The sequence below is a fragment of the Sitophilus oryzae genome, unplaced genomic scaffold, assembly GCF_002938485.1.
Source record: "Sitophilus oryzae breed Bouriz unplaced genomic scaffold, Soryzae_2.0 scaffold_482_pilon_pilon, whole genome shotgun sequence".
NCBI lineage: Eukaryota > Metazoa > Arthropoda > Insecta > Coleoptera > Curculionidae > Sitophilus > Sitophilus oryzae.
Window position 1 is genome coordinate 1 of NW_022147065.1, and position 25,605 is coordinate 25,605.

Genomic DNA, 25,605 nt, shown 5'->3' on the forward strand with positions numbered 1-25,605 from the left:
CCAAAATTAGGGCAACCCAGTTTGATGTAGTAAAATATATGAGGTCTGAGTTAATAGCCAACTGTTTAGTATATGCTATTTCGACAGTAAGGATTTTCTAAAAGTATGTTTTCGTTTGTTTGATAATATTTTTCTCTAGGGCAATTGGACAATTAAGAGATTTCGTATGGAAAGATTAGGCGTAACACAAGTTTTATCTAGGTTAAGTTATATTTCTGCCTTGGGCATGATGACGAGAGTTAATTCACAGTTTGAGTCGACTAGAAAAGTTTCTGGACCGCGGTCTTTACAACCTAGTCAGTGGGGCATGTTGTGCCCTAGTGACACTCCAGAAGGAGAGGTAAGTTGAATTATTTGTCTCTTCAAAAAAGTCCTATGGGTATTTCGCCACTGTAAGGAAATCTACAAAATAAAATAGTTATTTTTTGTAGGAAGCAAAAAAAAATTCTGCTTTTAACGACGGGAAGAGATTAACGTTAAACATTTTTTTGTCCGTTATGCAAATTTGTATATTAGTAAATCACTGCAGGACTTTTTTGAAGATATTTTCAATTATTCAGCTATGATTATACAGGGTGAATCTTAAATAAGTGCAAATATTTTCAGGGCTGGTAGATCTCGATAAAAGAAACATATTTTCTCTACCGTTTTTCAAATAAGTCCAAAACAACCTACTTTTTTTTAGAATTTTAGAATTTAGAATGAGTGGGAGGGGAGTTAATCACTGCGACCTTACAGATCTTTTGTGTCCCCCTTTCTTGAGTTATAACTCATCATACAGTCCCAGGGCTTTGACAAAAGCCAGTATCTGGGACGGTTTTATAGAGGTTAGTTCTCCATCTCCAATATCAGTCGTACCAAAGTTCATTGCACGAATGGTTGTCGTCTCGGCGCACTCAGTGATGAGGTGTACTGGTGTTTCCCCATTTTCCCCACAGAATCTGCATTCGTCGTTTCTTCATAGTTTCAATCTACTGAGGTGTTCATTGAGGAGACAGTGTCCTGTTAAAAACCCCGTGACAATTCGAAGATTGTTCTTACTTAAATCCAGGAAGATCTTTGATTTTTCTTGATCGTAAGCCCTCAGAAACTTCTTCGAGTGTCTTAGAGCGTTGCAAGATTCCCATTCAGGTTGCGGATGGAGTCTTCCAAGTTCTTGAGTTCGCCTTGAGTTGGTTACCAGAGCTCAGAACGGTTCTGGTCCAGTTAGTGGAGTGTTCGCTGCTTTTCTAGCTAGATCATTTACTTTTTCATTGCCTTCTATCCCTTGGTGAGCAGAGTAGGAGGACTTTTTGTTTTTCTTTGCCTAATTTATTCAGCTTCTCTATGCATTCTTTGACCAATTTCGAATTGATTGATACTGAGTTGATCGCTTTTAATGCTGCTTGACTATCAGATAAGATGGCTATTTCTTGTTTCCGATAGTTCCTATCTAAGATAAGTTGTACGCATCTTTCGATAGCGTAGATTTCTGCCTGTAGGATACTAGGGTAAGTGCCCATTGGTTCGGAGTATTTAGTTCTCGACTCAAATACTCCGATCCCTGTTCCCGTATTGGTTTTGGAAGCATCAGTATACTAAGTTATGGTATGGTTTTTTAAATGCTGGGCAGACGTTTCGCTCTTCCAATCCTTTTTATTGCTCAATACTACATTGAGATGTTTCTCAAAGTTGTACGTTCTTAGCATATTGGGAGTTGCAGGAGTGGTATTTTCTTTTTGAGGGTGTTCCAAGTCCCTCATCTGACAATTCTCCCAGTACTAATTCCGTTAGTGACCATTCTAATCATTGTCGCATTGGCATATCTACCAATGACAATGTGCAGTGGTGTTAGATCTAGAATGACCTCCATTGCTGCTGTTGGACAGGTTCTCATGGGTCCTGTGATGCAAACGCATGCTAGTTTCTGGACTTTGCACAGGTTTAGCCTTGCCGTCCGTTGCTCTAGTTTTGTGTACCAGGCAACTGCTCCATAAGTAATCATGGGTCTGACTATCATGTTATACATCCAGCGCAAAATGTTAGGGGAACAGCCCCATCTATTTCCGGCCAGTCTTCTGCATATCATGAGAGCCTTTATGGCTTTGCTGGTAGTGTTCTTAATATGGCCTGTTCCACAGGAGTTTACTGTCCAGGGTTATTCCCAGATATTTAACTTCCTGTGATGGCAGTATTTCCTTTCCATCTAGTTGGATTCTTTTCAAGTTTTTCAGACTTCGCTTTCTGGTAAATGGCACTATCGCGGTTTTGTCTAAGTTGATACTACTACTATTATTAGTTGATACTACTGTTAATAAATTTAATAACCTACTTATTTTACTTTGAAAATAACCTAACCAAATTTTCAAAAAAAAAAATCGCTAAAAACCTCATAATCGTATTTCTGAGGTCGAAATGTTCTAGCCTATTTTCTTTGGGCTAATTACACATTCTCGGTATTGGCTCATTTATTCTCATTCTTTCTGGGGGAACGTTCTCCAAAAATAAATTCTCTAAAATATTATATTTGAGTCACCCTGTGTATAGTTAAAAAAATATTTGTAAAGCGTGAGCTATTATTGCATGCATTTTTTTATAAAAAAAGATTACAGTGAAAATATCAAATAGAAAACTGAAATGAAACTTTTGCTATACTGTACTACTATACTTATATGTCATTTATTTTAAATTTCAGTCATGTGGATTGGTCAAAAACTTGGCTCTTATGACACATATAACCACTGACATAGATGAATATCCTTTAATCCGATTGGTTAGAAATTGTGGTGTAGAAAACATTGAAATGGTTGCTAGTATTGCCATACATTCTTCTGCGGCCTTTATTGTATTTTTAAATGGTAAAAGAGAATGTCTTTTTATATTTTTTGTTGCTTTATAGTATTTATTTCCAGGTAATATTGTGGGAATTACAACAAATTACAGAAAACTTTTGAAAGTTTTCCGCTTAATGAGAAGAAAAGGAAAAATATCGAATTATGTGTCAATTTATCCCAGTTTTTTACACAAATGCGTCTATATTAGTTCAGATGGTGGTAGATTATGCAGACCGTATATTATTGTAGAACATGGCATACCGTTGGTTAATAAACACCATATGGATGAACTGGAAAATGGTATAAGAAGTTTTGAAGATTTTCTCCATGATGGTCTGTACCTATAGGGTTTTGAATTATATTCTTTTTATGATAAAATGTTTTCCAGGTTTAATAGAATTCTTGGATGTCAATGAGGAAAATGACAGTTACATTGCTTGTTATGAAAAGGATATTACCGTGCAAACAACCCATTTAGAGGTAGCAACATTTACTCTTTTGGGTGTATGTGCCGGATTGGTTCCATACCCCCACCACAATCAAAGTCCAAGAAATACCTATCAATGTGCTATGGGAAAACAAGCAATGGGTACTTACTGTTATACAGGGCGTCCCAAAAAATTCGTAACAAATGTAATTTTTTATTATTGAGGTATTTAATTTTTTTTAAAAAAACCTAAAAATTTTCCCATTTGTTGCGAACTTTTTGGTACACCTTGTATACTGTTGCGCATTTTTTGATTTAATATAACGCAAATTATTTATAGGAACTATTGGATACAACCAAAGGAATCGTATGGATACTTTATTATATAATTTGGTGTATCCACAAATACCCATGTGTAAAACAAAATCTATTGAACTAACTAACTTTGACAAACTTCCTGCTGGTCAGAATGCCACTATAGCCGTAATGAGTTACAGTGGTTACGATATTGAAGATGCGTTAATTTTAAATAAAGTAAAAATTAACATTTTTAATTAAAAAAACGGTTAATACATAGTTTATTTTTAGGCATCTATTGACAGAGGTTTTGGAAGATGTTTAGTTTATAGAAATTCGAAATGTATTATGAAGAGATATCCAAATCAGACATTTGATAGAATTCAAGGGCCATTAATTGATACGCAGACAAATCAGAGTATGTGGAGACATAGTTGTCTGGACAATGATGGGATAGTAAGTCCAGGAGAACAGATACAAAATAAACAAGTACGTTATATCTACTTTGTTCAATGATTCTTTCAAAGTTACATTGTATGTCAATTATTGTATTGAAGATACGTACTTTCTATTTCACATGGAGCAAGAGATGATATTGTTGATATCATTAAGGCATTTCGTAAATGAATCTACATTGTTCCTCGTAATTGTCATTTGTTTGAGATTATAATTTTATTGACAGATATCAGCGGATATTGATCAACGTCAAAATTTAAAATTGGTTCACTGTCAATTATTGTCACTATATTCAATATCATAATATAACTAATAATTTCAGTAACTCAATAAAATAATTCTTAAGGCATTTAAGGTACCTTTTAGCACATCCTGTTTTAAGACATAACAATAAAGCAACGATTGACAGATATGTCTATATTTTAAAAATAATCTTTTTTACTGGAATACAAATTATATTCTTTAATTGTAGATTTTGGTTAATAAATCTGTGCCCACTGTATCTGCAGTACCAGGCGCAACTAGTAATGTAGCAGTTGAATATAAAGACACACCATTGGCGTACAGAAATATTGAATCTAGTTATGTAGAAAAGGCATTGATTACTACAAACGAGGAAGATACGACGCTCATCAAAATTTTGTTGAGGCAAACTAGACGTCCCGAAATCGGAGATAAATTTAGTTCTAGACATGGACAAAAAGGGGTTGTTGGTAATAAAATGAAACCAAATCTTCTTGTTTAACATCTAAGTTATAAAATTTATTTTTAGGTTTAATAGTAGAACAAGAAGACATGCCTTTTAATGAACAAGGTGTATGCCCGGATATTATTATGAACCCGCATGGGTATCCATCCCGTATGACGGTTGGTAAGCTCATGGAACTGCTTTCTGGTAAAGCAGGGACTGTTGAAGGTATGTGCATCTTCAAATAATAATTATCTTGGTTTTAAAACATTTTATATTAGGCAAGTTTCACTATGGGACAGCTTTTGGAGGATCAAAAGTAGAGGATGTGGGGTATGAGCTGACAAGGCACGGCTATAACTACCAAGGTAAAGACGTATTTTACTCGGGAATAACGGGAGAGCCTTTAGAAGCTTACATTTATTCTGGTCCTGTCTATTATCAAAAATTAAAGCATATGGTTCAAGATAAAATTCATGCCAGGTAAGAAACAACTACTATTATACAATTAAAAATATTGATATAGTCTGTCCAATTGAAGGATCCCTGACAGTCTAGCATTTTAATTCACAGGCTAATCTATATTTTCTGTCATTTTTTGGATGTCGACTGTCGAAATCTTCCCTGAATCGTTGAACAGACTATAGCAATAATTTTCAAGTGTTAAAACATAGTTTTCATGTAAAACTTGACATAATACAACAATATTTTTCAGAGCAAGAGGTCCCAGAGCTGTATTGACTAGACAACCTACAGAGGGCAGAAGTAGAGATGGAGGATTGAGGTTAGGTGAAATGGAACGCGATTGCCTTATAGGCTATGGTGCTAGGTATGTTATTCATATAATTAATATCTATTCCTTCTTTCAGTATTCGATATTCGATATATATATTTTTATTTATGTAGGGAACAGAACATTTTGTACGTACATAGTTAATTAGGTCATGATTTTTTTTTGCAAAACAGCAAATTGCGAAACTTGCTACAATTGGGGGTTGGAACCATTGGTGTTACAACCTCCAACTGTAGTAAGTTTCGCATATTGCTCTTTTGCAAAAAAAATCATCACATCTAATTAACTATGTACCTACATGTTTTTTTTACAGCATGATGTTGGTAGAACGCCTTATGGTATCCAGTGATCAATGCGAGGTAGACGTTTGTAACCAATGTGGAAGATTAGGATATTGTGGCTGGTGTAATAGTTGTAAAAGCTCAGGACAAGTATCTACGATTCTATGCCCTATGCTTGTAAATTATTACTGACAGAGTTGCAAGCTATGAATATTACAGCTCGTTTGTCATTGAGCCACTACTGCAAATAATAAATTATTTATGTATTTGTAAAAGGTAAAACAAAATAGTTACCTATCATGATACAAACAAAACTTTTTAGCATGAGTTTTCTTTGTATCATGGTTACCTATTTTTTCTATACCGTATAATCGAAAACAAAACGGCGTCAAGTTACCTTAGGAACGACGGTCGCTGACATCATATAATTTTATATACCACAAAATGTCAACTATGTCGTGATTTTTAAGGTAAGTTGGCGCTGTTTTTTTACACACTTAAAAAAATATGCTAAAGATTACGAATTATATGATTTCAGATATTTATGAATTAAAACTTTGGGTTTATTTAGTAATTTATTTTTGTGGGATTATCGTCAGCGTTAAATCAGTTGTTTTGAATGTATTTTTTAATTGTTAATATCTCCTTTGTAAATATAGAGTAAGCTAAATGTTTAAATATTGTATATTGTTAATTTTTCTGCATTTTTTATTTAATAAAAATAGAAAAACATATTTTTTTATTATCATATAATCAGTAAATTCATCGTCAAGGACCTATTAGACAAAAAAAAGTTAAAATAAGATCTGCCCTGCCCAACGAGAGAATACATGACAGTGGCACTTATCTGACACTTTATTTCACTGGCGAATTGCATTTTCTGTCAATTTTCGGATGCCGACTGTCGAAATCTTGTCCGACTCGTTTGATAGACTCTTACTAAGTGATTGTTTTTGTTCATTTAAGCTACCAAAAATAATCCAAACGATTTTTTCTCTATAATAGAAAGATATGACAACGATATGCGGTCTTAACGGAGGCGTTATTTTGGCAACTATGACAGTTAAAGTGTCATAGTAACCGTTTGTGCGCTATTTACGTTACCGCATGCCGGTATTTAGGTGGAGAAGACCAAGGTAACCTTGGAAGAAGAGAAGACGCCGCGCGACGTGCGGTTATTTGGCAGTTTCGGAACATTATTTTATCAGTTGAGATACTGTATTTTTTATAAAAATTGAGATAACTCTTTATTGGGCTAAATTGTAGGTATTCTTTTTTAGACACACTTTCTTTTGGACACTAATTAAAACTCCTGATATATTTAATACCTATTCTTTTTTGATAAAAATAAAGAAAGAATATAATATAGAATGAATATAGATGCTTTTTTGATTGACAAAATTAGAAAACTAGGTTAAGGCTAAATTTTTAAAAATGTTTGCATAATCTGGCATAAACATCAAAATCAATCAGCGCTATTTTGTGTTGCCATAACACGAAGTTCGACAAACGCAAATATCAAAATAACGTCAGCGCTAATAGCGGAATTGCGGCAGTATTGGACATTGCCATATCTCCCTAATAACTTAAATAATACTCTTAATTAATTTCACAATTTATAATCTAAAAAATAACTTTTTATTTAAAATACCAGGTTTTTTCTTAGTTTACTAGTTTTTCTTGATTCCACTTAGACACTTTTCCCCTAAAATGCCCTATTGCATATTTATTGGTTATAGGAATAAAAGACAAGTTTCATTTTAAATATTTATTAAAACAAAAATACAAATTTTATAAATGAAAAATTTTACAAAATAAATCCAACAACATTGAAAATTACATTAAGCTTGTATTGATTATAATGAATAAATACAAAGCATAAATAAACATATTTCATTTGTTTACATATATACACACTAACATTAAGATGTGAACCTTAATTTTTAAGAGATCTAAGGTATATCGACATATGGTACACATTGAAAAACCTTTTAGAGCCTAAATTCACATTTATATTCCAAATCCTAAAGCTGCAATAAAAAATTACTTATATCGATAAATAAACAGCTACTTCTTATTTATTTACTCACTCTCGGTTGGTTTTCAATAAATTACACTGACGTAGAGTTGAATTGCACATAAATTACAATAATTTTGTATATCGTTAATGGAAAAAATTCTTTATAAAAAGTTTTTTTTCTGCCAAAAGGTCCATTAAGTTTTTTTTCACAAACTATTTAAAATATTTTTTGTCTTTTAATTCAAAAAACATGAAACACAGTTTGTATTTATAAATATTACGTTAGCTAAGCTCAAAGCAAAATAAAACTAACAACCTAGGCTACATTTATAATTTAATAATATTAAAATAAGGTAAACTACATCCCCTCATTATTTTGGAATGAAATTATATCATATAGTTCCACTTCCTTCAGTTAAATTTTTAAAATGTTTACAGTTCTTTCATTTTGCAAAATATTAAAACATAATTGTTGTCAGAATATCACCTGATAATATATAACAGATCATTTTTGACGCATACAATATAAAAAATAATACATAAAGTTGTCATGTCATTCAATACGAGTATTACAAATATTTTTTTAATCTAATAAGGTAAGATTTTGTTAGTAAGTCAAATTGAAAAAAAAATAATATTGAGGTTATTCACCTCAATTGACACAGAGTATTGTAGCCACGCGATTAGATTTCTAGAAATTGCGAGTGATAGGATCGTTGGAGAACTACTAAAGCTACTATTTAAAATTATATTCAAAATGTACAGTGTCCCAAATAAAGAAAAAATATTAAAGTTGTATTTTTTAGATTGAACACCCTGTATATTATTATAATTTTAATTTCTACAATTAAAATAAAGGTAAGTTTAATTAAGGTTTATCGCACTTTAATCTTACCGTGTTTGAAATATACGATTTTGTAAAAATACAGTAACAATTAATGCTTCATTTCTCTAGACGTATTTAAGTTTTTAAAATCAAATATACTAAAGTTTTTCTATTCGCTAAATTTTCTGTTACAATAATAAAAATAATACTACTCTATAGAGAGTGTCTAAAAATGTATTTTAAATAATTACTAGCTTTAAACGGCAATAACCATAGACTTAAAATAAAATATAGACTGAGCATCTCATTCATAAATAGCTGGAAAATGCGGTCAGACAATGTCTTGTTATTGTTGTAGGTTCTAACGAGCGCGACACGAGCGATAGATAGGTTGTCTCCGTCCTAACGGTCGTTCCCTGACGACTCTGACGAGAAATGCAACACTGTCTTTCTTTTCTCGGTACACCTGAACCTGTACTATCTTTATAATTCCGGGCGCGTCCCAAAAATGTTAGTATAAGACATAAATTAGTATTGATTGACACATTCAATTGTTTTTAGTCGATTCCTGTTTCACCGGAAATTACTATAACTTTTGATTTTTAAATGGCACCCTAATCTCTACTTTATTCGATAGAAAATGACATTCTGAATAGAATGACATATCATATGTCAACTTTTGACATTTTCGCATATGGTTTAATTAAAATTGTAACACTCGGTTCATAACGACAATTTGACTCGAAATACCAAGTAGCAATATATTCATAAAAAATGCTTTTTCCAAATATGCTAATGAGTCACCCTTGTTCTATTTGAAAAAAATGACATATGATTAAGAATACGATTTGTGCATCTTTTAACCGGCCTAGACAAGACACGAAAAATATTAGACGATCAAAACTATTTTTCCAAGGCACCTTGATTAAAAATTAGTGTTTTTAACACCGCCATGGCACTCTGGATTGGAATTTAAAATACGATTTGTTTTTAAGCGGCAATCTCAAAAGTTGACATATGATGTCATTCTATTCAGAGTGTCATTTTCTATCGAATAAAGTAGCAATATACCGAGGTGCCACTTAAAAATCAAAAGTTGTAGTCATTTCCGGTGAAACAGGAAGAGACCAAAAACAATTGAATACGTCAATCCATCCTAATTTATGTCATACACTAATATACAAATCTGTTTTTTTATTTGAAAAAATAAAAAAGTCATAGGGGTGAGCCACTTTTGGAACGCACCCGGTATATTAAAAAATATTGTTTCATAATGTAATATCATTTTAAAATTCTTGTACGTTGTTTTAGATTTTGAAGATAGTTTTAGAATAAACCGGAATATATTTTTAATAAAAACATTATTAATTTTTTAACCGATGCCTAATATAATTTATCTATTATGTATAATAACAGGGTTATAATTATGATTCTGTTACAAAAACCTTTATATAAATGATTATGTAATAGAAAAAAATCAGATTTTACATTTTACTAAAGTATTATCTAAATAAGCGCATTTCTACAACGCCACTGACTCCCAATTGGTAAATTGAGAATTGCCTACCGGTCGAAAATCGTTTCGAGACTTAAATGGATTATTTAAGTCAAAATTCTTGCAAATTTGGCACTGTCGAACCATATTTTATAGTTCTTGAATACAAAAGTAGTATAAGGACTATTTAATACATCTATGGAATATTAAAACCTACTTTATTAAAATGCAGTATTAATATCTCAATATATATGTGTATAATAAGTAAAAAAATATTGATAATATTATAAAGAAGTGACAAGTGACAACATAGGCTGGACGAGGAAAGTTTGGTCGGCTGCGGTCGAGTATACCCAGAAGTAAACATATGTACAAAAATTATTGTTTGGCCGCGTTTAGATGTAAATAGTGTAGTCTATATTTTAGTTTAAGTCTATGGCAATAACTCGTTTAATTTAAATGAAACACCCTGTATATTTTACGATAATCAGATCCACAATTTAATTGTCTATCAAACTGTATTATATCATTTTTTACCTATATTTTTTTTCGTAGTTTTCGTAGAAAATACATTTTCTTATAATTTAGATCTCATTTATCAATGGGACAGTACCTTTCGAAAATAATTTTAAATTGTAGCTTTAGTAGTATCCAATTTCTAAAAATCCAATTATTTGGCTACAATACTCCGTTTTCGCATGAGCGCGAAATAACCTGTAATCTAATAACATACTATACACAAAATAAATCATTATATCCAAATATTACAATGTATAAAGTAAAAAAAATCGGAAGCGAATATTTCTATATAATTATCTTTATTATTATTACAAGACTAAAATGCTGGACACAACATTAATTTAAATGCGACTTTCAGTCTTGAAAAATCTTTTTAAACCACAGGATAACTCTCCATCAAATAAAAAAATTATTCTTTTATTCGTAGTAAAGAAAGAAAAAATCTTATAAATATTAATATGAAAATAAATCATGGTATATTACGAATATCATAAAATGAATAATAATTAAAAAATCAAAAAAAAAAAAAAAAAAAAAAAAAAAAAAAAAAACATTTATAACTAATAAAAAATATCTTCTATTCTTTCCAGCAGAAATGTACTGGGCACCATATTAGCGCCTAAATAAACTTCATACCACCTTCAAATTCTCGTGTTGATCCAAAGATCTATTTCTTTTAATTATAAAAAAAAAAAAAAAAAAAAAAAAAACTTTTTTATAATATTAAGCCAGATCTGAGAAATAAACATGACAAAAATTTATTCAAGTTCCATGTAGAAAGTGAAAACATATTTTTTTTTTCTCTAATACCCCCGCAATTAAAAGAGTATAGGGTCAATTTACCGCATAATTGATATATCACAATTTTATTGTCTCATTATTTAGTTTAAAAAAAGTATCTTTAATGCCGACATATTCAAATTTCAAGAGCTAAAAACATTCAACACAACTTCATAGAAAAATTCATCATACAATTAACACTAAATACTCTTAAAAAAACCGTTAAAGCTTTATAGATGTACTTTTGATATATGGCAACTACAAAAATGTGTAATATTTTCCTTTTTTTTTTTAGTATTTTTTCAAATGTACAATTGTGACCACGAGAAGACAAAAAGACTCGCACGTACACAGTTTTAACTCGTTTTTATTTGAAAATATACAAAAAAAAAAAAAAAAAAAAAAACACTATTTTTTTTTAATAAATACACAACTCATTAGAAGTTTACAATTAGATTTGTGTGAAGTCAAACACTATGTACATCAGGGCGCTATTCATAGCGTTACAATACTCAGATCAATATTTCTAACATTAGTGTATTATCGAAAGTACTTGAATAAACCTTTCTATGTTAAATGTTGTTTACTTATTATCAAAAGATTCTTAATAATCTTTAATTATTTATACACCACTTACGATGGATACAAGCCAATATCTTTTGATATAAAAATATTTTCATAATATTATGACAATCAAATCCACATTTAATTACAATTTAATTTTATGAACTATAAATACGTATATTTTATAAAATAAAAAAAAAAAAAAAAAAAAAAAAATTCTATTTTTTTAAAATAAGAATTAAACTACCGTAAGATCAAAAACGCTGTCAAAGAGACCCTTGAAATAACAATTGCTGATGATTTCTGTCAGTCCAACCTCTGTATACTAGCTCTGGTCACTTCATCTGCGTGATCTGTACTTAAATGCATGCGACAGATAAATATAAAATGATCGGTTTATAGATGAGAGAGATAAAATTAAAACCGGCATACAGTTGCCAGTTTTTATGTTTGTAGGAAAATGTGTGTAGAAACAAGTAAACTATTTTAAAACTTTCATATACTACTGAAATGAAGATAATATATTCAAGTTAAATATAATCTTATTACACCTGTGGTAAAATGAGCAACTAATTGAGAAAAACAAAACAAAACCCCTAGACGCAACAGTTTTCATAAACGCCTACTTGTGCGATTTGAAATTTCGATGCTAAATCCGGCAATACCGCAGAGAAGAAATGTATCAACCCAATTTTTTATCTCTTTACATTTGATTTTCTCCATTAAGCTGTCGACATCACCGTTTTACACGTTAAAATCCAGACCACGCAGTTTCGATGACCAGATCGGTATATGTCACGACACAAACTGACAGAAACCACTGTGCAAATTAAAATATACTTTAGAAATAAAAATAAAAAAGTTTCTTAGCAAACTGTTCTCAACATTTACATGTTTGGAATCTTTAATTTATTTCTATTTAAATAGTAATTTCTGACAAGTTTTTATGTCAATTTTGAATAAATAATACATAGATAGCGGTGGGAAAAACAAACTATAAGCGATTGTCACTTCAAAGGCCACACTAAAGGTTTTTTTATATAGATTGTATAGTATACATTTGCAAATATTGGTTAATTAAAATACAACATTATTACATCGAGTATTTATAGTTTATACGTTGTATATTTATTATTTCCAAAAACAATTTCATAATATTGACTTCAGATCGGTCAGCGTTCGTTTTAACGAACAGTTTGCGTTTAATAGAAATGAATAAACGCAGACTGCATCATAAGACAGTTAGTTATTCATCGCTAAGAACACCAAGGCCTCTAAAATTGTTTAACAAAGAGGTCGCACGACCTCAACGGAGCCTTGACTGGGCAAGTTGTGCGTCTTTTAGAGTCGTTTGCATCATTCTGTTTCTCTTTCGTAAAAAACTACTTCTATGGCAACGATCGGAGTGTAATTTGTTATGAATTTACACCATAACGAACGCTTCCTTCCCACAGAACAAGAAAGGGTACTGATCGATCATGGTTTGTACGATGTCCTCCAGGTACGGTCGCATTTGCTCGAAACGACCCATGTCGCTAAACTCAATCGGCAACAACGTGGGCCACCAGCAAATGGCCATATTCTTCGAATCCATGCTGTTTAACTTGGAGTTTTCGGTGATTTTAACGAAATGTTGGAACATGAACTTGAGGATGGCGAAATTGATGGGCGGCAGCTTGTCTAACATTTGTCTGAGCGCGAGAAGTCTGCAACTTCGGTCCGCTTTAACTTCGATGTTGCCGGTGGTAGTAACCATAGGTTTCATGCGTGTTCCCGCGATCTCCTCCATTTCTGACATCACATTCTCGTCGAACAGAGGCGGTAGACGTTTTGAAACAAAATCTTTCAGTGCTGTCGCTACCGCGTTAACAGGTATATCTAGTTCGTGAATTTCTACGTTCGCGTCTTCCTCAAATTTGTGAAATAACAAATCGACGTGGGCTCTGTTGCCGGGAACACGGTATATTCCTTCCGAATCGTGTCCTTCCGCCTCAATAAACTTAACGCATTTTTCCATAAAGATCGGAATATAGTTTTTGTCAGACTGAATATAGTCTGTCAGTTTAGATGGGACTCCGCTGGGTAATACGGCGGCCTTCTGTTTCGTCTTTTGTTGGCGCTTCCTGTCTTTTTCCTCGGCAACTTTTCTTAATTTTTTCCTCCTTAACCGCTTCTTCTAGTTTGGAGTCGTCCTTGGCTTTCTGTTTCTCCCTCTTCCGCAGAATCTTTTCGATGTCGCTTTCCTTCATCTTGGGAAACACGCCGAACATGGGAGAATTATTATCTCTCGGTGACGACACGTCAAGACTCGACTCGTCTTCGTGCATGAGCCCATACGAGTTTGCTTGTCCGGTAATAAATCTAACGAAATTTAAATGAATATAAAATTCGTGAGCGTTAGGTAGATCGGGCATGCGTTTTTTCAGGCTTTGGCTTCGTTTCTGGGCGAATTTATGTCGAATGTCTCCGATATTAGTTTGAGGGAACTGTTCACCCTCGCTAGCCTCAGACGAGTCGGAATTAGATTCGGTAGCTACGTTCACCTTTTCGTCACCTTCGACTGACGGTGAATGTACAGAGGGCATCGTAAACGCTCCCAGTTGAGGTACCCTGGGAGGCTGAACAGGTATGGCAGTGCGTTTCTTCCTTTGTCGTTTATGAGTACCGCCTTTTCGATTTACTTTTGAATATATTTCACTAGCTCTTTGCCTTCGTTCTAAACTCGACCACTCGCTGTCAGAATCGGAATAACTGGGTTGTCCCTTTTCACGGCGCTGTCTCAATTTAGTCTTACCACTGATCGCGTCCTGAACCATAGTGTACATGTATTCAGAATCAGGAGGATACATATGCACCATATCTTTGACTTGAGCATATTCACTACCCAAATCTACAGTTTCTGGAGTGGCTAACGGAGCACTTCCAAAATTTCCATCGCTCATGTTCATACGAGCGATTGCTTCTGTAACTGCGGAATAGTTCTTCATATTTAACTTTCCCGGTTGTTTCAGAGTTTGTGATATGCCTTTAGAGCGAGACTTTGATAAAGGAATATGCCTCCTTCCAGTTGTAAAGGCGTGTTGTTGGTAATTATTCCATGTGCTACCAGGAATTGATATACCTGGATCTCCATAATTAACATCATCCAAACTAGTTTGTGACGACATCAAAGATTTCTTGGAATATCTAGAACCTATATTATCAGGAGGCGCAGGCTCAGGCGGCGTTGCCGGTGGCGGATATATTTGTAACCCAGAGTGGTTATGTCTTTTCTTTCCCATAGAACCTTCGCTTCCATACATATAAATACTTGAAAATCTATCACTGTGATCACTGGAACTGAGTTTATCATCGGGTCCGCTAAGGTCAAAGTTTTCACTTTCACTGCCTTCATTACCTAATTTAAGATAGTAACTTTCGTTTCTAGGTGGTGGCATGGGATGCCCATGTCTTCCAATTGACCTGGATCTTTCTAAAGTTCCTTCTCCACTATCTAAACCTGAAGGCTCCTCCATATGGAAAGCTTGTTCAATTTCTGGTTTCTTTTCCCACACTTCTTTAAAGAAAGGTGTAAAGAACGCAGTTTTTGGTTGCATTACTGCTGAAGATGTCATAAAATGTGCTCCAAGCCTATCAGCGGTAGAGTTACCTTCAGTTATAAGCATTTGACTTAGATCGTCGTTAAAAAATGCTGTGGCGCTGCCAGAATCAGTAACTGCAAGGATTTGAATAGGAAGATTTGGAATGTTCATGGAAAAGGCGTTTAAAGTAGCTAGAGATGCTTTTCTCTTTGTAGAATAAACAAGAATAAAACCATGAACTAATTCGTCCCGGAATGCATTTGCACCATGGAATGATGAAACAATCACCTCTACCTTTCTTTTGGAGTCTCCTAGAAACGTCTCTAAAATTACACTATGGGGAGAAGACAAGAAGCAAAACTGATGATTAAGTAAAGGTGACAAAACATTTTCAACAGAATATGGGTCACCACAGAACATACACATGATAACTCTTATATCTGGCTCAACACATTCAATGACGGATTGATTAATATTTAAAAAACCAGATCTGTGATGAATACTCTGAACTAATTGGTGCAGAGCATCGGATACTAGTTGTTCTTCTGATATTTGGTCCAAAGAAACTTCCATAAAAGGGCATTGTAAAGAGTCAGCTAAATTTTGACCATCCTCTTTAAGCCTTAATCTCGTTATTTTCATCAGAAGAATCTTGTAAATAAAAGAATCCATGGGTAGTCCTTGAAAAGGTAACTTATCATCCTGTTCTAGATTAGATAACAGTTTTTTCTCCAAACTTTCTCTGATATATTCAAATGATTCTGCATTTGAATATACACAGAAACTACCGTGTGGTATAAAATCAGAAGTTCTAAAAGAATTATGTGGCAAACTGACATCTCCATTAATGATTCTATAGTCTAAGCTATAAAACTGACAGTCAATTTCATATTCGTCATCGTCACACTGTGCTCTGATTTTAGCCGCCAGATTATCAGCTAAATTATTTAGTCCCAAAATTAGCAAATTCAGTTGGTTATTCTCTGAACTCATTAACCATTGATTACTATGATTCCAGGAGGAAGGTCTATGCGTCACAAAATTCTTCATAATTAATGAGTCCATGCAATTAGGAAAAGCTGGACAGTGTTCCTTAATAGGATAATGAATAAAACCCAAATGTTGGAAGAGAGTTAATTTTCTGTCTTGATCAAGGCGATCTAATATCTTATACCTAAAATCTTCTTGCAGAGTATCAGTAATTTCTTTAATATCATCCTGAGTAATTGTTCCTGTTGGTGCTATGCTTTTAAAATGATAAAACAAATCTGCGTGTTCCAACAATAGTTCTTGGAAATTGTGTTTAGCGTTTTCAATTAGTTCGCGTTGATGTGCATCATAGATTTGCTGGCAATCATGTTCAGAAAGTGCTTCAAAACATTCTCTCCCCATAAATAAGACTCTAACTTCACTCAAGTGTTTGCCAGGTGTAACATAACCCGTGTCTTCAAGCAATTGTTTAAACTGTTTTTATAATTTGGCTTTTTGTTCTTGCTGTAAGACATTGATATGATTTTTAAATACCGTTTCCGCTTCACTGGTGTCTAATACATCAAATGGTATTCTGGTCTCATCGCTATCTGAGCCTACACACTCTGACCAAGGCATATCCTCAGGACGTTCAAAGAAATACTGTGAAAAATTAGGATGATTTTTTATGTACTGTTGAATAGAAGTCCAATCAGTGTCTTGTAGTGTATTAAATCCAGGAATCAGATCATGTAAAACATCTGGAAGCATTTCCATGTATCTTGCCACTTGTTTAGCCATTTGTTCATCTTTCAGTTTCTTGATATGCCGCTTAAACAGTCTTTGAGTCCCATCTAATCCAAACAACTGAACAAAGTGAATCCATTCTTTGTGATTATTAAGTTTCTTTTGAGTTTGTGACCACAGAGCGTGGCAGTCAGTTACATGAACGCGAATCAATCTCATGAAAGCATCACTAGCTGAATCCATAATTTCCTTCCTAGCAAGAGCAGCCTCAGTGTAGGGAGGAATTTTCAATCGAACTTTGGTTTTATCAATGATCTGTGCAAGAAGCAAAAATCCTAAATCAATGTTGACGTTTTCATGAGCTGAACTCTCTACCATTGGAATGTTTCCCTTATATTCACTTCTTTGAACTAATTTGTGGGCCTCCCTGATAAAACTGTCATTAGCTTCATCATTTTTTGTTGTAACCATTACAACTGGCTTTTTTGTTTTGAGAATATTGTTAAAGATAGCGGCGCAAAAATCAACTTGCTTGTCAATGCTACGACTCGGAACAACACTCACATCAAATAAACATATAAATCCATCTATGCTTAATCTGCCGTCTGGCAAAACTTTCTGTTCATACTCTTTTTCTATTCCTAATTGGTTCTTACAAATATACATAAGTTTTTCCGCGGACGAAATTTTAGTAGCAGTACACCGTTTAACATAAGGTTCCATCTTTCCACCTTTGAATGGTTGAAAAGATGCATCATCTATAAATTCTGTTTGTTCTATTATACTAAATTGGTAGTCTGTTCCGTCGTCTAAAGACTTCAAAACTTCACCCCAATATAAAAAATGATCATTGTTGACCACCCTACCGCTAAAGTCAGTTTGACTTAATACTGAGATATGATCGATGTTGTAATCCTCCGCGTGAGGTCTAATAAAACGATTACATAGACACGATTTACCGATTCCTGCATGACCTTTGTCTTTCTCCACTCCGGATAGTCCTACTACTGCTACGTTGATGGTCCGGATAGATTCTCCTTTACGAGCCATGTTGTTTGTTCAGTTATCTCCAGTGATTACCTAAAGTAAGAAAAAATATACTTTAACACTAATAATAAACAAGGAATATCTTTACTTAAATTAACCCTTATTAAAAAGTTACTTTATATTAAATGAGAAAAAAATGGCTTTAGAATGGACTTGGAATCATTTCCAAACAAACTGAGGCATTATTTTTGATACTACAATGCCCATTATGGTAATAAATTAGTTAAATTATAAAAAAGTGCCAAAACAATTGAATTATTTTGTGAATCATCAACTGTGGTGCATTAATTACTTTTATAGACATCACAAGTAAAATTAGAAATAATGCCACTGCTGAAATAGTAGGTAAAGTAACTCTATACTGTGGTAGGTAAAAATGCTATATATTCAAGATGTATCATGATGTTTAACAAATTAAAATATAACAAATTATACATGCATAAAAGTGTAACCTGTAAAGTTATAAGTAATGTAATTTTAAACAAACTAATTTCTGCTTTCACAATAATTATTATATTGAGTAAAAAAAAAAGAGTAAAAAAAGAGTAAAATTTCATATAACCAAAATTATACCATAATTTTCATATTCAAATTAAACTTAACTACTGTATACCTTAACTACTAATGAATGAAATTGTTTTTACTTTAAAGTAATATGATTTGAAAAAATTATAAGCATATTATCTCAAAATAAACAACATTTTGAGAGAAATAGTTTACTGCCTCCTACAAAGAAAGGAAGTTACTGATAATTTTCAAAGTAGCTAAATTAAAGAATAATAGGCATATTAGCTGCACATGTGTTATTTATGAAGCACAGACAGGATTTTTGATACTACAAACATCACATTATTACCTATTAATTTGTTAGAATAGAATTGTTCTCAAATTATCAATAATGTATTACATTTATAGAAATACTTACCATTGAATAAGTGGAGGTAATTACGATATAATTAGTACAAGTTTTATAAATTTTCTGTATGCAAATCTTCATACTAAAAACAGAGCCCTTGTTTTGAAAGCTAGCAGCATCTTTTCACACGAGACACCGCTCGAAAAGGCATATGTATCACTACACACTATAAAAAATTGATCTAGAATTACTCCTGGAACTCGCGTTAACTAGCAGGCACCACTTTTGTAACGAAATTGTTAATTCTTAGCCACCCACCGCCTTTTTTTCAACAAGAAGCCATTATGAAATTTTGCCTTCCTACAAGAATTTTGCTGGATAACACCTAGGGATTTTCTACCTGAACATTTTAGGGGGATTAATTTTGACAGATTATTCAATATTCACTTCAAACGATTAAGAGAGATGGAAGTAGTTCACTAATGTAGAAAATGAAATAGATATATTTCGAGAGGCAGGAAGAAAAAGACAGATATTAAATTCAGTGATATTCTGATATTTTCATTTTCGAAGTATTTTTGGTTGCATATCTTCTTACCACAATTAAAAACGTTATTTGGAAAAAGGAGCCAGCCATGAGCCAACAATGAAAGACCAGTAGAATAAAACATTTCTTTTTTAATTAAACAAGATAGCCAGTATTTTATATTATATATAAAAAAAAAAAAAAAAATATTAATTTTAAGAAATATTTAAACATTTAAGAAGTTGCAGCTTTCAGCATTTTACGGGAATGATAAAAGTTGTGTATAGTACCTTATAATTGAAAAAAAGGCGGCACCCAGTTGACTTAGAAATGACGATGACATTCCCCAGCATAATTTTGCATATAAAATACAGCAATCTTCATTTCCTGGCCATCTCCAACACCGCTTTTTCTTCAATTGTATGGTACAACATGAGTACAACATTTAAACGTCCAATATGTATATATTTATTTTTAGAATGTTATTATTAGAAAGTGAATACAATGACTTAATAAACAACAAAAAAAAGAATAACGTCTTAACGATATTAATTGCGGAATGTAACAAAAATATATTTATTTCAAGAGATTCTGATAATCAAAATAAATGGCAGTTGTTGAGCTGAAAAAAAGATATAGTCCGTTCAACGAGAAAATATATAACATCAGGGACAATTGCTGTCAATTTTATTAAAAAGTAAGTTATTTTTTCTGACAATTTTTGGATGTCGTCTCATTCCCTCGATGAATAGACCATAAATATCAACAAGCAATATGTACAATTGCGGTCAAAAAGTTTTCAATATAAACATTTCCATATTGTTATAATTTTATTTTGTCTTTCTGTCAGTGATTATACATTGTTTTAACCTCTTAATATTGCCATATCTTATTATAGAATACCACTAAGCATAAAAAAGGCGCCCTAAAAAAAATTTTAAATAGCGATCGTTGGCATTTCCCATATAAACTTCCCAAATAAAATTTCATTTCCAAGCCATCCCTGACGCCGTTTTTTTTTTCTCGATCGTATTGTATTTTAGTTCTGCATGAGATACACTTAAAAAATACCAGACTTTAATAGGTTAATAATTTCTGAAAAAAACTGATTGGCCACAAAAGTGCATATTCATTGAAAATCAGTCACAAATTAAAAAAATATAGGTCAGTTAATTGTCAAGTACTTAGATTTATACATGTATTAGCAATACCGTATGATCGAAAAAGAACGGCAGTTGGCGTGGAAATGAACATCAATGACATTCCCTTATATAAAATGACAGCGATCTTCATTTCATAGCCATCGCTGACGCTGTTTTTTTTTTCGACCATATTGGTACCATATGTTCGAAAAAAAGTGAGTCAAAATGGCTTGGAAATAAACAATCAATGACATTTCGATTTTTCTTATATTTGCTGATAGCGATCGTCATTTCTTCAACGCCTCTGACGCCGTTTTTTTCTCTTCGACCATATATTGTATTATAGGCATAGTAATAAATAATGGTTATATTTGATACTTCCATATTACAAAAATATATCACTGACTTATTTTTTAAGTTTTTTTTTATTAAAATATTTGGCACTGTTTGTCAGATTACCAGCATCTACAGGATATTTTACCTTGTTTCATAAATTAATAAGAATACATCCAACAAGCAGAAAATGCATCTTCAAAATATAAACGTTGATATCTACAGCTTAATTATCTAAGAATGGTAATATATGTAACAAAATAAAATCAAATATAACTACTCTATTATTTAGTTCAAATAAATGTTTTATAACAATATAAACAAAAAGTTCTTTTTTAACTAATATTATTGAAATGTATAATTTTAGAGTAAAACACCCTGTATATGTTTCTTTTAGTTAATTGATTTAAAAATATGAGAGATTTAAAACAAACCAAATCGCCATTAATAGCACCTTACTTATAAGACACTTATTAGTCAAAATTCGATCGTAGTCTGTAACCATACACAGGGTGTTTGATGTTTCTCTTACATCGACTAGAACATAACATAAATAGAGACTAAACTATAATCTAAACGTTAATGTCGCTGTTACTCGTCTGACTCTGGGCATCGGCCTGGTGAACGTGGACCTCCAAATCTTTAAAGATTTGATTTTCGGCAAATTGATTCGTATTTGAAGATGATTCGGTATCAACGGTATCTAAAAATAATCGCGTGTATTTAAAACGTACTACCTCAAACCAGGGTTGGTTTAGGTTAAAATTAAACTTTAAGTTAAAATTAAGATAAAATAAAAACTGTTAATGAATGTTTTATGTCATTAAAAATAAAAGCACTGTAAGTAAATTGTGTTTATTTTAGTTAATTGTAGCTTGTGTTTTTGCGTGAACCAAATTTTACTTCAGTTTGTCATATTTTGCAACTAAACTTGCGCAAATATATTGAACGTGCGTGGGAAAATTTTTGCGCAAGTGTCTGGAGTTGTGCAACTCTCAACAGTTTCAATTTTTTTCAGTTTAGTTTGCGCTAAAGCGGCGTTTAGACGATGCAAATTTTGCTTGCCTAAATACTTGATTTCTACTCTGAATACCTATTTTAAGTATCACGTATACAGCAGTGGCGGCTTGTCAGGTGCAGTAGGTGACGGGGCACTTCAACGAAAAAAATACTCAAATTAAAGAAAAACTTTACTGCTTAAAATATTAATTTAGTTTAATATATTTATATGTATCTAAATAATAAAAATGATAATTTTTATAAATTATTTTTTTCCGGGCGGACCTCTACATAATAATAGGTCCACCCCATCGTTAATTCCGGCCACAGATTCCGGCCGAAAAAGTAGCATTATTGGCCCGCACGCGCCTATGTTTCGACGAAGCCACAAGTGAAGTGAAAATATTAGTGAGCCGAGCGGCTGCACGGTTTCTATGGTAACGTGACGTCAGCCTAGCGCCAGCATGTAAATTCCCCGCCCCGAAATTTTTATCGGCGACCGATGTGAATAAATTTTTGGGCAGTTCGCTTCGTCTTCCTTTATGCTAATATTCGGCTACTTCGGCGAGTAATTAACCGTGTAAAGACTGTAAAGTTGTTGTTGAATATTTATTGTTGTTTGTTAATGGTTTTGTTGATTTTAAACTTGTTAATTTTCTTTCACAAAGTTAACTTTAAATGAACTTATGAGTGAAAATCCGTTTTATCACGATATTACTGATAAGTTTGCATCAATAAAGAACAGAAGAATTGAGCTGATTTATAAAATTAGTAAATGGTGAATGCGCCAAAAAAATTTCGCAATTAAAAAAAATCTCTTCGCCTATTTTTATACCCACGAGCCGCCAGTGTGTAAACAGTGTTTTAAGTACTTGCCCAAGTTGTTCAAGAATAATCAGTATGCAAGTAAAGTTAACCGAAGTTGAAAGCAGATTTTGTGAAAAGGGAAGTTTTGGCACACTGACAAAGAATACAATTATTGTAAGTATGTCAATAAAATAGAAAAAAAATTCAAAATTAATATTTCAATAAAATTTCAAAAAACTGTAATTTGTGATGTTTTTTTTTTTAAATTGTGATTATTTCAACCCTGCTGAATATATATAGAAAACAATCAATCTTGTGTGTTACCTGAGGTATCCCTACTTAAAGTACTAACTCTATCACCATTGATACTGTGATGGTCAGAAGCTGTGACAAAATTTCCAGCACCAGATTGTTGTGAAACAGACCTTGCAGCTCTCTGGATTGGATTCTCATTCTGTACCTAATTAAACCAAAAGAGTTAAATATTTACCAAAATCTTTAACAAAAGATTAGATCGTACCTCAAAAGTGCCACCCTGCGTTCCTCTATTTCCTGCTCTAATCAAAGGGGTGGTATCGTCAGTGTCGCTGTCACTGTCAGAATCTACCTGTGGCTCATTTTGGGCAAAGACTTTCCTTTTGCAAATCGGACAAACCCTTTTATTTTTAGTTAACCAAGGATCTATACACTTGATGTGATAAACTAAAATTATTAATACTATTTATTATATAATAATACAGGATACAGGGTGATCCAGAATTACCATTACAAATTGAACACCCTGTATTTTATGTCATTAATACAGGATGTTCAATTGTTCAGTAAACTCAATTAAGAGTGATATAACCCTATAACTAATAAAATACTTAATTATCTAATATAGAAAACAACTCACCATGGTTACATGGCAATACTCTAAGTTTTTCACCTTCAATGTAATCTTCTAAACATATAGCACAAGTTTCATACCTATCTCCTTTTTGGTATTTACATGTTGGCAATTTATTTAGTTGTGATGTAGGTAATCTATGTCTTCTCTGACGTCTTCGGTCTTTGATGTATTTTACCACCTAAATTTGAGTATGGTTTAACTCCAAAAGAAATACAAAGGACATTACTGAGTCTTACCATAAAAATAATCATTACAATAAAACAAATTCCTACAACAATGGCAAACGGTATCAATAAATGAGTTTTAATATCGAATGGGCTTTGTGCTGTAATTACTACAAAGTAATCTTTATTTGTGTACATCTCCTTTAACATTATCCCAGAAGTCTGACCAACAAACACTGATGGTATATTAATACCAGTTGAATTTGTTGATGACATTGGCACCAGATCATCCGAACCAACATTATAAACAATCACAGCATTATACCTAAAAATATTGTTAAAAATCACAGATAAGCTTGTCCATAATATAGCTGTATACCCTCTCAATTGTGCCATACGCACTTTAACTTCAAAAGTACAGTTTTCATCATCAGTATATCTGGGCACTAATAAAATCCAATTTTTCAACTCATTTACTGTAGAATTATATGGTTTAGGTGGTTGTAAGGAGCTATTACAAGCACTGGGAGGATCAGCATTTGTTAAAAGTCCCCTCACAGCTAAAAATATTTTATAGGTATCCTAATAATACTAAAGAAAATTACTAGCTTTTATCAATATTTACTGGAAATTCCAGATAAAGTATAATGAGAAAAATATTAATTTATCCCTCAAAAAGATTATCAGGGTGGTATTATTATCCCTAATATATTTTGGAGTACCTATCTCAAATATGAATTTAATGATTTATTACTGTCTACAATATAGTTGGCCAATATTAATTTGTAAACAACTTTAAAGAGTAAACAAAATTTTATCACTCACCTCCATCTAAGGAAGGACCAAATTTTGCTGGTTCATCAGCAAATTCTTCAAAATAGAAATCAGAGTTCTAAAATAAGGAAGTAATTAAATGTGGTAAATTATCAATAAAATGGTTCAAGGAAACATTTATTATCACATGCCTTATAATAATATGTATTAATTCATACTCACAAATTTTATAGCATATATCTCAGCATCGCTTAATTGTAAAATACTAATACAAACTAAAAATATGATTTGAAGATGCATGATGTTTCTTATTAAAGTTTAAATTACATCATAATCTTTGTACAAGATTATAGTTTACAGAAGATTGCTATGACTGCTATGTAATCTAATGTCCATCCGATCTAAAAATCAAAAGATTGAAACAAGATGTAAGAAAAATGAACAGTGATTAATCATACAAATTGGTGTATTTTTTTAAGAAAAGTTGTCAAGATCTGATTAGTTTTATTGTCTGAATTGCGTCTTACTTAAACCTGGAAATGCTTTATCCTATAACTCAAGCCATAAGCAATTTTTGCAGCACTATGGAATATTAATTGGAGTATTACAATATTTTAAATTTTGATATTATAATTAACTGCCTTTTTTACAGAAAAACAATTATTTTAACTTCCTTTTTGTCAAAACAATGTATTTTGACATATTGACATCATATTGACAACCCCAAATGACTTTGGGTATAGATAAGGATAGCAAGTGGTAATTTTAAACTCTGTGGCGATTATCTACCAGTTATCTACGCCAATCCA

At 32.3% G+C, this 25,605-nt stretch overlaps 3 protein-coding genes across 3 annotated transcripts; 1 reads left to right on the forward strand and 2 right to left on the reverse strand.

Moving 5' to 3' along the window:
• Positions 1 to 6: 6 nt before the first annotated feature.
• Positions 7 to 6,487, forward strand: LOC115886312 (DNA-directed RNA polymerase III subunit RPC2-like). The gene is made up of 12 exons (XM_030905407.1): positions 7 to 86; positions 140 to 340; positions 2,675 to 2,837; positions 2,892 to 3,146; positions 3,202 to 3,402; positions 3,581 to 3,774; positions 3,829 to 4,026; positions 4,466 to 4,706; positions 4,766 to 4,909; positions 4,963 to 5,164; positions 5,397 to 5,510; positions 5,788 to 6,487. The coding sequence occupies exons 1-12, from the start codon at positions 39 to 41 to the stop codon at positions 5,945 to 5,947; spliced, it is 2,121 nt and encodes a 706-aa protein (XP_030761267.1). The 5' UTR covers positions 7 to 38; the 3' UTR covers positions 5,948 to 6,487.
• Positions 6,488 to 13,105: 6,618 nt separating this feature from the next.
• Positions 13,106 to 19,564, reverse strand: LOC115886328 (rho GTPase-activating protein 190-like). Its single transcript, XM_030905422.1, is given in 3 exon segments — positions 13,106 to 14,097; positions 14,099 to 18,336; positions 19,229 to 19,564. Coding segments are annotated over 2 exon segments (4,923 nt in total). The 5' UTR covers positions 18,307 to 18,336; positions 19,229 to 19,564; the 3' UTR covers positions 13,106 to 13,382.
• A 2,168-nt stretch (positions 19,565 to 21,732) lies between these two features.
• LOC115886307 (E3 ubiquitin-protein ligase RNF13-like) lies at positions 21,733 to 25,528 on the reverse strand. The gene is made up of 9 exons (XM_030905400.1): positions 25,255 to 25,528; positions 25,019 to 25,197; positions 24,848 to 24,914; positions 24,402 to 24,582; positions 24,095 to 24,347; positions 23,862 to 24,036; positions 23,487 to 23,668; positions 23,291 to 23,426; positions 21,733 to 21,863 (listed from the first exon to the last, which is right to left on the reverse strand). Exons 2-9 carry the CDS (start codon positions 25,094 to 25,096, stop codon positions 21,733 to 21,735), a joined length of 1,203 nt encoding a protein of 400 aa, XP_030761260.1. The 5' UTR covers positions 25,097 to 25,197; positions 25,255 to 25,528.
• Between the last annotated feature and the right edge of the window lie 77 nt (positions 25,529 to 25,605).

Bases quoted from the DNA above. Each gene is read 5' to 3' on its own strand.
- LOC115886312 (XM_030905407.1), top strand. From the start codon at position 39: ATGAGGTCTGAGTTAATAGCCAACTGTTTAGTATATGCTATTTCGACA. The intron at 3,147-3,201 runs GTCTGTACCTAT...AATGTTTTCCAG, and splicing joins TGAAGATTTTCTCCATGATG to GTTTAATAGAATTCTTGGAT. The intron at 3,775-3,828 runs GTAAAAATTAAC...GTTTATTTTTAG, and splicing joins ATGCGTTAATTTTAAATAAA to GCATCTATTGACAGAGGTTT.
- LOC115886307 (XM_030905400.1), bottom strand. From the start codon at position 25,096: ATGCATCTTCAAATCATATTTTTAGTTTGTATTAGTATTTTACAATTA. The intron at 24,915-25,018 runs GTGAGTATGAAT...TCCTTATTTTAG, and splicing joins AGATATATGCTATAAAATTT to AACTCTGATTTCTATTTTGA. The intron at 23,669-23,861 runs GTGAGTTGTTTT...TAATAATTTTAG, and splicing joins AGTATTGCCATGTAACCATG to TTTATCACATCAAGTGTATA.